The sequence below is a fragment of the Amblyomma americanum genome, chromosome 7 (genome assembly GCF_052857255.1).
Source record: "Amblyomma americanum isolate KBUSLIRL-KWMA chromosome 7, ASM5285725v1, whole genome shotgun sequence".
NCBI lineage: Eukaryota > Metazoa > Arthropoda > Arachnida > Ixodida > Ixodidae > Amblyomma > Amblyomma americanum.
The window spans coordinates 105,527,968-105,543,680 of NC_135503.1; the positions used below are offsets into that span (position 1 = coordinate 105,527,968).

Consider the following 15,713-nt stretch of genomic DNA (forward strand, 5'->3'; position numbering starts at 1 on the left):
TGACTTTCTTGAATAGTTACGTGCTCTGAAAACGTTGCCTTCCCTGCAAGATTTTCGGAAACGCAAGTAGCCCATATTCAAAAATATTGTATGAATTTTAAACAGCAATGGCATACAGGCTTTTTGCACAGCATTGAGACACAGGATCTTCCTGCACAAAGAGCAGTGTCCTATATTGCACAGAAAAGCCATGTATTATGCCTGATACTCCTGTATCATACAGGATAGCGCTGTATTTAAAAAGTGCCCACATTTTATACAGGACGGCCCAAAGCCAATCTCACTTGCACTGAAGCTCCACAAGGACTTTTCTCCGAGTTTCACCAGAATTTGCTTCTTAGGCGCTGAAAGACAGCACAGAAAAAAAAAACGAACTTGACAGGACCGAGCGCTAACAGCTCAGGTTTTTATTGAGAGACCACTAGCTTTTACACCAGCTCTTATCAACAAAATGAAAGACAAGAAATCAGAGGCCTACATATCAATCCAAATCAGATACCACCATCCCACGAAGTGGATTGCATAGTTCCGCAGGTATTGCTGCTCAATGTTTTCCTTTTAAAGAAAGAACTCAAATATAGAGAGACTGCTGACACACGTGTCACCAGCTTTTTAATTCAATCTCGTCAGCTTCTAATATCTCTCTTCCAAGTTCCGTCTAGCACCTGCGCAACACTGCGGTGTCTCTAAGGGCGGAAGTGCATTTGCGGCGCGTTCTAACACGATCTATCATTTTGCTGTGCGATTTGTATTCAGTGTCTTTTCCGTGCTCCCTTAGCCTCTAATTAAAGAACTTCCCAGTCTAAGCTGTATATTGGCCCGGCAGACGTATTGCCAAAAGACTTATTGGTAAGACTTATTAACCAAGGTTGACCAAAAAGGTTAAAGGTTAAAGCGGGGCATTGGCGCGTCATGCCCTTAAAGACGGAGATTAAGTGTCCCCCAAGTGTTTCGTAGAAATTGTCAGGCTGCGTTATTTTTCGGACTGCAGTGTGCATTTCAGAGCGTGCATTTCACAGTTCACAGTGCAGCGTGCGTTTCGCTTATCACGGTCCCATCGACACTGAAGAATAAAGCCAGCATCAGAGAAGCCCGGAAGAGTCCGTGCACATACCAGAACGTACCAGTGTAAAGAAGTGTCAGCACTCTTGGCTTCAAAGGCCATACTTTAATGTCCCATTATTAGCTCATTGTTTTTCTGTAGTGAAAAAAATCATTCTTTCACTGGCAAAGATTTTGAGAAATACAAGAGTGATGTCGAATAAGATAATCGATTCGCGAGCTTGACGTGCCGGACGAGAGATGGCCTCAGATTTAATTCGGTGCTATTTCCTACAAGAACTAATTTATCACAACTTCCCGGCCGCAATGATTTTGGAGTGGCCAGCAGTGCTGATCAGAGAGTGAAAGGTATCCCGGGTTCACGGCATACCACGTCTTGCTTTGAGTCAAAATTTTGCCTGTAGTAAACGTATTCTTGTGCGTTAGGTGCTCTGCAAGGTAATTTCTGTGCGTTTCAGAAGCACGTTTAGAAATTCCAACCTTTTAATAAGAGTTTGGTGGGAACCGAAAAAATACATTATGAGGAGGACCCTGGGGCATGATGGATGTAATTACTTTTGAAGCGAGAACTTCGCTTCTCGCATGCAAAGCAAAAAGTCATGTCGCGTTGAGAAAATGGCCTTCAATGGAACGCAGCTGGTTGCTATGTGGCGTACCACGTGATTCGCGGCGTTTCGCTACCGCAGCTGCCAGAAATCCGGCGGGACTCGCTCGCTCGGCAGGTGTCCCTAATCACGTGACTCGTCAGTGGCTCGCCGCCGCGCGCCCGGTTCGCCTCACAGTTGAGCCGAGCACATTGTCTCACGTTCGCTTAAATATAAGCACGGGGGCTACTTAGTGTTTCACAGAGCCATGGAAGGGCCATGGGCGGGTCTCAGCCGTGCGACTGTGTACTGAAGACGGCAGGCCGAGTCGGACCACCCTGCACATTCTGGGCGCCGAGAAATAGCCTTAGCAAAGTAAAGTTCGGGGAAACGAGGTAGGTTAGAAGCAGAAACTGACGATAGTCCGCAGAAAAGACTAAGCTTTGCCCAGCGTTGAAAAATAAAGATTAACCAAGGCTCGAACAATAAAAGATGAACGAAAGCTAAACTGCGTCTAACCATGATTAACCGGTATTTCGTACCGTGTAGCCAGCTGGAGCCGAGCTGAACCTTGGCCAGTTTTTTAAGTAATTGTATTTAGCGTGATATTACTGTGTAAGCGCTAATTCACCAGGTACCTACCCTGAGAGAGAGAGAGACAGAGAAAACTTCATTGTCAGGAAGATGGTGACATTCTTGGCTCACTTCAGCCGCTCCAGGTGGCCGGCAGTTTAAGTTTGTCGGCGACTTCCTGCGCTCTTGCCGTGGCCCGGGACTGAACGTCAGTGTGTGGGCTGGCGAGAACAGCTTCCCATTTTTAAAGCGTGGAGTAGTGACTAGATCTGCCGAAGGCGGATCCTCCGTGCACTCCCAGAATATGTGGTCTAAGGCGGCAGGCTCGCCGCATAGCTCAGAACACGGAGTTACCAAATAAGGAAAGATATTTAAATACGAGCTGTATCTTCCGTTGTCTGTTCTATTGTTTGTTCGCTGCTGGGCTAGCGCGAGCGCTCCGTCTCGCGGCACTTCCCACTCATCGTCGTCTTCTATGTAGCAAAAAACTGTGCTTTCGCACTCATTCGAATATAGTCAAACTTCTCTGTAGAGGTTTTTCATCTAATAATCAATAAGGCCATTTGTTTGCGGCATCTAGGGCATATGGACAATGGCACTAGCGTAGTAATTGGTCTGCCAATGTCATTTTAGCATTTAAATGCTAGGAAAGCTCTCCTTCGAAAGCCTTTCTGAGGGACGAAATGAAATGGTTACTTCAGCAAAAAAAAAAAAAAAACGAGACGATCCCCAAGTCTTAAGAAGTTCAGTCCAAACGCAACGTCTGTTGTTGATGTGTGACAAATTCAAGATGGCGTAAATCATACCGCTATAGTCCTATTAATTTGCTGCAGAGAGCATCACTTGCTTCGCCCGACGATGCAAGTAACCCCAACTACTCGATTCTAGAACACATAGGTGCTGGCACGCATGCCTAAACCGCAGATGTTTGCACATCTATGCCTCTAGATGTGTGTAGCTTCTCCATAGGTAGTTTCTCTTTCGGCGAATTTTTCAATCGTTTCACCCAGGAAGGAGGCTAGACCGAGTTACTGTTCATAGCCGTCCCAGTTCTGCACATTCGTTTTCCGGCCTCTGTAAAAGCGGCAGTCATTGCCTGATGGGAGTTGCCTAGAATCCCCGAAGCACTACGAAAGCGTTGACGCACTCACCCTTCAGTAGCCATGTGGGCCACGGTGCTATAGTGGGTGCTGACGGCACCCTTGGGGGAACCTGTTGTCCCCGACGTGGGGCAGATGGCGAGCACGCAAGAACGAGGGTCCTGGATTGGAACCTCTCGGAAAGAAGATTCGTCCTGGTCTCGAAACGCCGTAGTCGACACGAAGCCTTCTGCTGGACCCATGGCGAAGAGACCCTGAACACAGTATCAAAGGAAGTTGGTCGCTCTAAAACAAAATGCTCCGAATATTGCATTGTGCAGATGTTTAGTTTTCAGAAAATGGAATTAAGAATCGTGAAGCCATTCACACAGAGAAGTTCAGCACATACACCTAATATCACAGAGTAGGTGCGTAATACGGGAATATTCGTAGTCAATGCAGCTTTGCCCCAGGTGGCAGTGGGGAGTAACCATCCCCACGTTCACCCCTCAACGCGAACTTTTTCGCCCAAATAAGGTTAGAGAGTCAAATCAGAGCGCGCTGGCGAGGCTTCAGTGAGGCAGCTATCGTTAGATGTGTGGAGTGGGTGTGTATGCTGTATCCCACATACTTTATTCTGCCATGTGTATTGTCCGACAATAACGAAAAAAAACTGCTATAGCTGACCTATATAAGGCGCTACACTCGATTCCGATTGGACAACAAAATTATCCGTGTTCGTAACCACGTTGGGAACTAAATCTATATTAGGCGTATTTTGTGGTCATGAGTGGTGTGCGGGGCTAACTTTTGCAGACATGGGATAGAAATATGCAGGGCGCCATAGGCATTCGTGCAAATTAACATTTAGCGAAGGAATGGCAGGCCCAGCAGTTTTAAAGAGCGAGTGCCAGGGTTTTCTTCCAGTCAGCACGCCTTAAAATTTGCTACGCTTCCTGCATTGTCAAGAGTTTTCAAAATGACGGGTGTTTATGCCACTGCGCTGTACTGTAGTGTAAAAAAAATCGACCGAGCTCTGGTGCATTGCAGCGTGGTTGAAGCAGCGTGGTTGAACAACACCCGGTACACACATTTCTGCTAAGAGGGCCATAATGTTTGCATCTTCATATTTCAGAATTTTCGTGTTATTTAGATAATGCCCATAGGACTACCAAGAGTTCGCCATGCAGGGAAAAAAAATTTACGAGTTCTTGCACCCTCAAACACCTAATCACACCAAAGAACCTAATCATTGGGAAAAAACTTGCGGCACAAATTTTGTAATTCGTCTAAAAAGGTTGAATGTATGCTGATGCAACTCTCTAGCTATCCAATGTATTAAGCGCTGCATGAAGAAGGAATGTAATGATGTGACTTTGACAAGGGCGGAAGTGTGCTCTACGGCCTACAGCGATTGTTTTCAGCTTTGTTCAAGGTGGCACCACCTCTATTTTATGACAGAGCGACACGCTTGAGCATGAGCAATTTATTTCACCAGTCGCCTTAGCATGTGGGAGGATTCAGTCATAGCAGTCAGGCGCAATCTTCTCTCATGGAGCGTTTTACCCGTCTTCTACACAGGTAGCAAAGAATGAGGTTAATGTGACGTCAAAAAACGTTTTTTCAGATGGCACTGCTACTATTATTCTCAAGCACGACGAGGAACTGAGGCAGCGTTTTACAGAATAAATTATGCAAAGACATTTATTCGCTAATTTCAAAAGCTGTTCACCGTTTTCGAAGGAACGACGGACAAGCTCGCCAGAAACCGAATCAAGTCGGTAAAAGGTCTCCCCGCATGCGGACACAGAATAAGACGGCGCCGATTTTTCTTAAAGCACCACGCCTTTTCCGGCTTTCAAAGTGTAATTATAGGTGACGGCTATAAAACAAGTCTCCAAGAACAAGTATGATAATGAAGAATGTGTACCATGTACAAAGGAAAAGAGATAGCTGCAATTGCCTAACTTCAGTTTCTTTCAGAGAAAAGGTATGCACCGCTTACAGATATGTATGGCGCTTCGTGGATGGCCATTTATTTTTTCAAGAGTGCCTTCAAGAGTTTTTTTTCGAGAGTTGCAATACCGGTTTTCTGCGTCCATAGTCTGCAAAATGTAGGCATCTGCCATTATTATGAGAAGAAAATGACAAAACGTAGACGCAGACGCCATACTTTCGTCATTGTTTTGTTCCCGAGCTTAGGCAGCACCATGCAATTAGCACCGTTTCATTAGGTGTTGTCGCAAGGGGATCACTTAAAAAATGTGGTCACATTTTCAGCTACAAACATATGGAGATAAACCTCGCCAGCATAATTTGCTGCCAATCATGCCTGTGATGAGACACATGCATTCTCTTAGAACGACGACGCTATTTCATTGTTTGGAGGCCATATTTGTAGGTGCCCAGATTACGTTATAACAAATTAGTGTCAAAAACTCGGATACTGAAGCTTTGCAGAGGTAACTGAGGTAACTGTTGTGTGTAGTGCAAGATTATCATGCCATATGCTGCTTTGGGGCTGGTTCTGAATTTGTCACTCATCATAAGCACGTTGAAATTCAGAAAACTTTGACGCTCTGCAGAAAATTATTTTCCGAACCTGTACTAAGAAAGAAATAGACCTTTTGCATTGGAAAAGAAGGCAATTCTATGCCTGGGTTGCAGTTTATAATCAGAAAGCACGGTTTAGCAGAAATGGCGAGCGTCGGCATTAGAGATTATTACCTTTATTGGTATAGATTCCACCGCATCAGAAGTCTTCTCTGCGAAAGCAGGCTCCGTCAGGACGTGGGTGCAGTCGCTGTCGCAGATCTGGCTGCGTAATGTCCCTTGACACAAACGAAAAAAAAAGGCAATTATCGCTCGCTCTCGATTATTATCACCATCAGCACTGTACCATTAAGATGCCACTGGCTCGAAAGTAGTACTGGACGTCAGTGTAGAAGTTTAAATTTGTTCTGGCTGTAAATGATGTTGAAGTAATAACTTCACTTCATGCTCTGCTTATTAATAAGTTAAAACAACGTGATCAGATTATTCAAGGGATTTGTGAATACTGGAAGTGCTGGCAATTAAGGCCAGAACATTAATATTGCGAGGAGAGCATGCAACCTATTACCCACAAAGCCGCGCTGACCGCAGTGGTGGCTGAGTGGTTTGAGCATCCGCGTCATATGCGGGAGGTTCGGGCTCGGTCCCCATTCAACTGGGTAACCACCGGTGGTACAATGAGTACAAGCATTCCCCTGGTGTAGTGCGCGACTTGTTTGGGGTTAAATGCTTGGGAAACAGGTCTTTGACCTCACCTTGTGAAATGAACACTACCTTGTGCCATGGCGCTCTTTGGCCAAAGCTGCCCTTGCGCCATAAAAATTCATCTTCATTATCATCATCACAAAACCGCGCTGCGGCTTGGCAAACAAAGATGAGCATAGTGTGCGCGTTGCTTACGACTGTATTCTAAAGAGTAGTTGTGTCATTAGAAAGGAAGAAAAAATTTAAAATCAAATGATTGTAAAAAGGTAATTAAAATCAAGAACACTTCTCTCCAATACAAGCACGCAAGTTGTTTCAAGCGGATTCCAGAATTTTTCCATCCATCCATTCATCCGTCCGTCCGTCCGTCCGTCCGTCCGTCCGTCCATCCGTCCATCCGTCCGTCCATCCATCCATCCATCCATCCATCCATCCATCCATCCATCCATCCATCCATCCATCCATCCATCCATCCATCCATCCATCCATCCATCCATCCGTCCGTCCGTCCGTCCGTCCGTCCGTCCGTCCGTCCGTCCGTCCGTCCGTCCGTTGCAGTACACACACGCCGTGTCCACCGCAGTCTTCGATTCTCTGATTATTCCTGTGACACACAACTATAAACGTGAATAAATAAAACTGTCTTGCCCCCTTCTTGCAGAAACAAAAGAAAAAAGAAGTTCTATGTCCTGGAGAAGCAACTGCGGCATCGTAGCGAGAAGAGAAATATTCGTCTTTATAAAAAATCTGAAGAATTGTCAAAAGCGACTTTCACTGGAGCGCTGGCGCAATTTCTTAAACTGATGCCTCTCCTCAGCCAGTGAGGAGAACAGCTCCGGTACAAGCGACACGCATTCGGTGCCAGCACAGCTGCGATCCACTTCCATTAACTAAAAACATAAAATTGACGTTTAGTATCAGTGGTTTCAGTTTAACGCGATAGCTTTAAGGAGCTGGTGCCGCATAAAAGCTGGCGTCGCCGTCAGCGTTGTTGGCATCTTTGTCCGTGAGCGAAAAATTCACGAGAAATCTTTAGACAAGCAACCTAGGAGGTGTATGGGTCAAATATGTCACGTGACCTTGCGGCGTAATTCCAACCTTCTCACCAGATTGTCAGGAAACTGCCATCCCGGGTCAGTGGCGCATCGCATAAACGCAGCACCACTGCGCCCGGTGTGGTTTGAGGACTCCCAAGGGTCTATGACCGTGAAGTAGAAAATGGCCAATTCTGCATTTATGGGAACTAACCAATACGCTAACGTGTCGTACCCTTAAAGTGGAGTCTAAGTATATCCTCTGATTTTCGCACTCACCACCGCAGTTGAACTAAGAGTAGCGTCTATTGACTTTCACAGAGTGAGCGCCGATGTTGGAAAACATTATCGCTACAGGAGTGAACACCGAGAATGTCCAAAGAAGTGTAGCAATGAGTTTTCTGGACAAGAAGCAGGGGGAGATTCTGGCCTCATGTTCGGAATTAGCAACGGCACCGAGCTCAAAAGAGAACGCTAGAAGTGAGATCTGTATAATTTATGGCCTCGTACTGCCTCACAAAAGAGATAAACACTGAGGTAATGACGAGACACAAAATAAGTCGACAACACTGTGGCAGTATTCTTAACGTGCGCCTGGTCCTGTGTGCCAAGTCCTTTGCGCAGATTTGAGGCTTTACATCTCGCTGTACCAACTAACCCATGTTCACACTCAGCTAGCATTACAAGTTGCAACGTAAGTTCCCTTCAGACAAGTTAAGCAAAAAATGATCAAGCTCTATTGATTGCGAAACTGCTCGCGCCGGCTTGCTTGCCTTGCCGTTATTTCTCTTTTTCGATTCAAAGATTAATTCTCCTCTCGAAGGTCTTTTCTGTTGTTAACATTATAGGTACCGCACACCAGGAGCAGAATGGTGAGGTCGACCTGAATATTTCAACGTTCTATGGTCGACAGGGAATACGAAATGTTCGATAAAACAAAACAGCGGTCTTTTATATTTTCTACGCCGCTCACTTACACTTTCTCAGGTGCGGGCTGATCAAGACGACGCTCGCCCCAGCGAACACACACGCCCACATGGCAGCCAAGTTTTGTACGCTGTTCCCGACGTGAACGCACACCCTGTGACCTGGCTGCAAGCCATGCTTCTGGAATCCCGCCGCGTAGCGTTGCGTGAGCACCAAGAGCTCCCTGCGCGTCACGTTGTCGACTCCATCCGCCTGCGTTTGGATTTTCCAACCTAAATTCGATATACAATATCTGACCGCAATGTGCATCCAATTTGCTCAGTCAGTAAAATGTAGCACTTCATAGCCAGTATCATTCGAGTCGATCATGTCGTTTGTTTACAGTCATTCTCGACTAGAATGCGACAAAAGCAACTAAGTTTTCGCTTTTCAATAACGAATTGCGGTGCATAAAAGGCAATTTCCAAACAAAGGTGCAAAATACTGCCCCGACGTTTTTTTTTTCTGTCATTGCACCTGGTGCATTAGAACGAGCAGGTGTCACAGCGGACAGAAGCTTCCGCATACTCAGGCCGACTTCGGAAGCTCAGTGGAGGAAAACCCCGAAATAGGAAAGACTGCTTACAACAGTGACAGCAGCTCCTTTCAATTCATTTGACAGTGTGATTATATCTGAATATATGACCAGCAAGCATTGGCGTACAAAACCTGTAGATGAAGTTATGTATTGAAAGCTGTAGCTGCGATCGTAGTTGAACAAACTGATCATGGGGAATCTTTATAGAAATTTATTCAGAGAGCTGTAGAGATTCGCGCCATTTTCCCAGGCGGGAAATAGCTCAGCGCAATTTCTGTAGAAAATCCTCGCCAGAGAATCACAGGGTTATGAGCTCGGAAGGCGAGGAATATCGAAGTGCCAAATTAAATTGATTTTTCGTATAAGGAGCTAACAACAAATTCCATCCTGTGGCCTTCCTCCCTGAAACTACATATCCAGAATGAGGTTACTTAATGACTGTCTGGTGGCGGCACCCTCGTTAACATCATAGCAAAAGAACAATGGCTGCCGGAAATTGTAAAGATTGAATTTTTACAACGTGGTTGCATCAGCTTTGGTACACTGCGTGGAAAAAGCGAAACTTTTATGTTCGCACAAAATTTGCTTCAGTATTTTTTTTTTGAACTCCTCTTGTACTACCAACAAATGTTCCTCTGAGACTACCAAAATTTTCTGTAGTCTCTCTTCTTGAAAAAAAAAACGGTTCTGCGTTTACAGCAGGCGACTTCAAAACACCGCAGAAAATTTTGTCAATACGACATCAGAAGTTAAACTTCTATGATATTTTGGGAGCTACTTTGCATTTTTTTTCTATTGGCTGTCATACGTTTTCGATTAATAATTAAATAAGACTAATGCATCGATGTGTCTTCAAAACTGTATAAAAAAATTTCATTTTCGTGCTAACGGGTACAATTAGCTGAGAGTCCTTTCATAAACAAAAGCTGTACCATGTGGGATAATTGATTCATTGAAAACAATGCCATTATACGGCAATCGATTGTTCTCTTTAGAACATATGGATAGAAAAGAAAAATCAGAGCTACCTTGTGAATAAACAGAGAGGTTATGGTCTCCGACTGTGTGAGAAACTGCTATTTTACAGGCTTTTATGATTTTGGGAATAACTCACGCATTATGATAGGGTTAAAATTGCGTCTGAATACGAAAAGATCTGTAAGACAAGCTCGAACCTGCGGATTTCAAATCCTTTGGCTTTAGAAAATATTATCGCTGCAAGTCTATTGAGACATGCAAAGACCTTAAGATTTCATGACAATTAGGTCATTGATACAAACGCGTGGTCACGTGTCTTCGCACCAAAAATTTCATCTAGATTAAATGATGTATATTGATGCGAAAAGAAAACATCGCAAATGAGTAAGCTGAATGCATATTTTATACCATCTGATTCAGGGAAGTTCTATACAATGAAAAGCTATCTTTTCTGTTTTAAAGTGGTATATTTGGGCCATTTAAATGGCAGCTTTAGCAGACATTAGAAAACCGATGAAGCAATTTAGCTAAAAAGTGCAGTCAATAATTCTTATTACTGGACTTATTCTCTGCTATCAACTGATGCCCTGTTGTAATCGTAGATATATAGCTGGCTGTTTATAACAGACAGAGTAGTTTTTTTTAAATTTTGAAACCGCGATCACCCACGGCGCTTGGGCTAAAGAAATTCTTACATTCCGCTTTTTGAAAACCGCGCGTTTCTGGCACGCGCACTGACGTACTTGCCAGTCGCATCACTGCGCAATGTACTTTCCTCGTCATCTCTCTCGCCCTCTGCCCTTGAGCAGGAAGCAGCTGGCAGCCCCACCGGTAGGGTGAAGGTTACGTGGCATTTACGCCACAGACGGACAGATAGTTGCTGGCGTTGGTGTACTGGCGCCAAGGTTTTTTTTTTTTTAATGAATGGAAGAACGGGAAAAATTCTTCATTGACAGTGGTGATGGTAGTCACGATTTAAAATTTTCTGGAAGCTTTTGTGGCTTCTTCCAAAGACCACAAACTACTTTCTAATTAGTACATGCGCGTAAGAAAAATAGTAAGATAATTGCCTGTCCTGTCCCAAGTCACTGTTCCTTTTCATCTGCAGCATTTTGGACGACAGGGCGAAACCTTCACCCTGTTACCACAAGAAACCAGTTAAGAGTCTTACTGATTACCTGATTCAGATTGCAAGAAGATTTCTAATGGGTCAGAACACATGTTCGCTATAGACAGTGGTCCTCTATACAATCTGCACATTGAAACGCTTACTCAGCGAACGTGAAGAATTCAGAGAAGATTTTGACATTGCAATAAAACGTGATGATTTATTTATGATCAGTTTTGTTTTTCTGTCCTTTTATGCGCACAGCACTGACACTTTTCGGTGCTGCGCGCAGGCCGAGAGATTCTGTCGGCTACACACATTTGCGCAACGGGGCAATTTCCTTCATACAGGATTATCTTCAGACACGCAGTGTTCGGTTAAAATCAGGACTGCCCGCGATCACGGAAGCCAGCTATCTGGCAAGCTGTGTGTCCTGCAAAAAAAGAATTCTGCAGGAGAAGTACAAAACATTTGTCGTCACTAATAGTAGCGGAACTACAGCCGCCGTCCAAGTCGGCTTGTCCTTCGCAGTGATTCCTTGAACTCAGTTCTATGAGGGTCGCTCTCTTACAGTCAGTCTGTAGTTCCTATTTTTGCCATGACGCCATGTTTAAGTGGGCATCAGCCTGTATTACCTTGATTACGGGGTGGTGGTGTTCTGATTGCGGCAAGCAACCACTTATCATGCACTGCTTTAAACAATTCATCCGACCTTGAATTAATTTGGCTTATCTGGCGATCCGCACCACATTCCGTGCTGCTGGGTGTCTGCTACAGGCCGCCACACAACGCTCCCCATTTTTGCCGCCAGCTGAACGCAACCTTGTCTAAATTAACCTCGCGGTATCCCAACGCTCACATTCTCCTCTTCGGGGATTTTAATTACCCGACTATTAACTGGCATAACCCGGTGCACTCCATAGATAATGGAGCGGATACAAGAGAATTTCTTGATATCTGTTCGAATTTTAATCTTGCCCAACTTGTACTAGAACCTACGCGTGTAGTAAACGACACTGCAAATATTTTAGATTTAGTATTAACAAGCCATCCTGAAAGTTTCTCCTCCATGACTTACTTGCGGGAAATTAGTGACCATAAAGTCATCCACACAGTCTTTAATTTCAAACCAATTCTTCGCCACAGTCCTGGAAAGACAATTCGGCTGTACGATAAACGCAACTATGAAGCAATAAATAGCGAGCTGCACGCCTTCTTTCCATCTTTTAACACAACTTTTCAAAGCAGATCTATCCAGGAAAACTGGTCAATATTTAAACAAAAGCTTAACTCTCTGGCAGATAAATACATCCCGAAGACTACTTTTCATGACACTCGAAACCAGCCGTGGTTCACGAAGTCACTGAAAAAACTCGAAAATAAAAAGAAACGCCTATTCCGTGCAGCTAAAGCCAATCACAGCACCTGCTCATGGGACTATTATGCCGCCGAGAGCTCGTATTTATCAGCTGTCAAAAACGCTAAGCAACACTTTTATCACGACCACTTGTCGAGAATCCTAAAAAGTAACACAAAAAAGTTCTGGCAAATTATAAACCCAACTAATACGCATTCAGTTACCCTGAATAAAGAATCAGGAGAGCCATTTAGCGATACTGAATGTGCTAATATCTTTTCAGTTGCTTTTTCCTCTGTCTTCACAAGCGAGCCCGATGCGCCCTTACCTATTCTGCCTACAACCATTCCGCACACCATGCCTGTAACCAATGTTTCTGCTAATGGAATAATGTCCTTAATAGATAAAAATAAACTTTCATCTGCAGCAGGCATAAACGAAATAAATTCTAAACTTTTAAAAAACACAAAGTGCATTCCTGCGAACGTTTATTGTCACTGTTTGCTCAGTCACTTTCCACAGGCACCATACCTGATGATTCGAAGAAGGGAAAGGTCGTTCCAGTCTACAAACCCGGTAACAAAAATTCACCATTAAATTACCGTCCTATCTCGCTCACAAGTGTACCGTGTAAAATCATGGAGCATATCATCTACTCAGAAATCATGCAGTTCCTGGATGGTAACAAATTCTTTCATCCTGCACAACATGGATTTCGCAAATACTATTCCTGTAACACACAATTAGCACTCTTTCCTCACGATCTGCATGCGAACCTCGACTTAAAAATCCAGACTGACGCAATTTTTTTAGACTTTGCTAAAGCCTTCGACAAGGTTTCCCACCGACGTTTGATGCTAAAACTTTCGCAGCTGAACTTGCATCCTAACATCTTAAAATGGATTGAACCATTTCTAACGTGTCGCTTTCAATCAGTTGCTGTTAACAACCAGTCATCCCCTTCTGCCCCCGAAACCTCAGGCGTACCTCAGGGCTCGGTCCTAGGTCCTCTTTTCTTCTTAATATACATAAATGACTTGCCAGAACACCTATCATGCAATATCCGTTTATTCGCCGACTGCGTTATCTACCACTCAATAACTAACACTTCCGACCAAAAAGCCCTTCAGGATGATCTTAACCGCATTGAAAAATGGTGCGATGATTGGCTAATGACACTTAACCCTAACAAATGCAAGCTTATTTCGTTTCACCGCAGACTTAATCCTTTGTCCTTTTCCTATAGAATTTCTAACAATCCAATAGAGCACATTCATTCATACAAATACTTAGGTATCACTGTGTGTCATGATCTAACTTGGCGGGAACATGTTACTAATGTTATTTCATCTGCAAATAGAACCCTTGGCTATCTGAAGCGCCATTTACGTCACGCAACAAAAGAGGTCAAATTACTCGCTTACACATCATTGGTAAGACCAAAACTAGAATACGCATCCCCCATTTGGAGCCCCCATCAAGCATATCTAATCGATGCACTTGAAGCCGTGCAAAATCGCGCCGCCCGTTTCATTCACTCCCAATATTCATACAAGGTCAGTGTGACATCCCTGAAATCACTGTCCAACTTACGAAGTCTTTCTTGCCGTCGTCGTGTCGCAACCCTATCTCTTTTTCATAAATTTTATAACAGCTCACTCGGCCATGAACCATACATCTGCGCACCTCCGCCGCGCATATCACATTGCACTGGTCACCCCCTTCAAGTTACTCGTCCACGTGCCTGTACTGTAACCTTCTCCACCTCTTTCTTTCCACGAGCCGCGTCAGGCTGGAACGGCCTCTCCCACTCCGCTGCTGCTATCACCTGCCCGTCACTCTTCAACGCCAATATTGAACTTCATATGTCATCGTGAAAAAATGTACCAGTTTTTGATTACCCCACCCCTTATGTAATACCCCGAAAGGGGCCTTTAAGGTAAATAAATGAAATGAAATGAAAGGAAAAATAAAGCGCAAACAAAAATCTTGTTTAAAAACGAATACAGAGCACGCGAGCAAACAAAAACGAATGTTTTAGTGATTACCTAAATAACACATGCCTTAAGCATCTTTAGTGCGCAGATCAAGCCAACCACACAACGCTGTCAGGAGACATAACTGGTACGATTGGCGCTCTCTTCCTTCGGCGCAGAGGTATTCATGTTTTATTGCATTTTATAAGGCAGCAAAAGGTGCACGCACCAGCGCCGGCTTTTCCGGATCTTTCAGCAACGCGTCCTTGGCAGCGTCATAGAAGGAGCAGCAAGGTATTTCCACTTCGGGGAAGGGTGAATACACAATGCCGTTTTCGATTCTCGCCCTCATTTCCACCGAGCAGCTTCCTGTGGCGTAGTACACCTTGCTTCGTTCCGGGATCGCTCGTTGTACGGATGGTCTTCCTATCAAAAAAGCGTGAAAGAATAGCAAGTTATGGCGTGCTTTGTTAGGTGACAGAGAGAAATGTTTGCCAGAAAGATGAGCCTTAGCCTCGTTTTTTGCACGCTTCAAAGGCACTTTGTGCAACAGCAGATCCCCATCACCTAATCTTAGACCTGGATGTGCGCTTTTTTCGCTTCTCGCGGTTAGCCGCTGTCATGTGCGTTTAAAGACCAAAATAAAGATGGGAACAATTCTGATGTGCGATTACTGAGATTCGCTGCAATTATATGTCTGAATCCTTGCTGCTGGAGTCAAGGAGAACTGAAGGACCACCTTTGGACAAATAAAAAATAGCAATTTTTTACGGTCAACTATGCCAGATATTGGGCATGATGATGTTGAAGCAGTTAGGAGCAAAGTTATCCTTGCTGATAATACCTCATTTATTGCTGGAGCATTTAACGTGTTGCATATTTCAATAAGACTATATTGGAGCGTATGTATAGTATTGTTTGTGAAATGTCTAATCAGATAATTCTTGACGGCGTTTGTAGCCTACCAAATTTAATATGGTCTAACATAACCTGTGTAACTATGTCTGGCTATCGCGAAAATTTGGAAATTAAAAATCTTGCTCACATCTTTAGCTTTATGCAACACGTGAGTGCGCCTATAAGCATTATTAACATTTTGACCTATTGTTTTGTACCTCAACCTGTTTTGTCGAGTCTGTCACTTGAATTATGACCCGCTTGTCATCAAGGCTAGTGTTAAATATGCGTTCAACTGAACTA

At 44.1% G+C, this 15,713-nt stretch overlaps 1 protein-coding gene across 1 annotated transcript; it reads right to left on the reverse strand.

The window, feature by feature from the left end:
* Positions 1-3,366: 3,366 nt before the first annotated feature.
* On the reverse strand, positions 3,367-14,865 carry LOC144097982 (uncharacterized). The gene is made up of 4 exons (XM_077630566.1): positions 14,743-14,865; positions 8,568-8,769; positions 6,026-6,129; positions 3,367-3,573 (listed from the first exon to the last, which is right to left on the reverse strand). The coding sequence occupies exons 1-4, from the start codon at positions 14,863-14,865 to the stop codon at positions 3,367-3,369; spliced, it is 636 nt and encodes a 211-aa protein (XP_077486692.1).
* Positions 14,866-15,713: the final 848 nt, after the last annotated feature.

Excerpts from the sequence above, each read along its gene's own strand:
- LOC144097982 (XM_077630566.1), bottom strand. The coding sequence starts at position 14,865 with ATGAGGGCGAGAATCGAAAACGGCATTGTGTATTCACCCTTCCCCGAA. Across the intron at positions 6,130-8,567 it reads CAGCCCGCACCTGAGAAAGT|GGACATTACGCAGCCAGATC; the intron begins GTAAGTGAGCGG and ends GTTTGTGTCAAG. Across the intron at positions 3,574-6,025 it reads TGGAATCTATACCAATAAAG|GGTCTCTTCGCCATGGGTCC; the intron begins GTAATAATCTCT and ends TACTGTGTTCAG.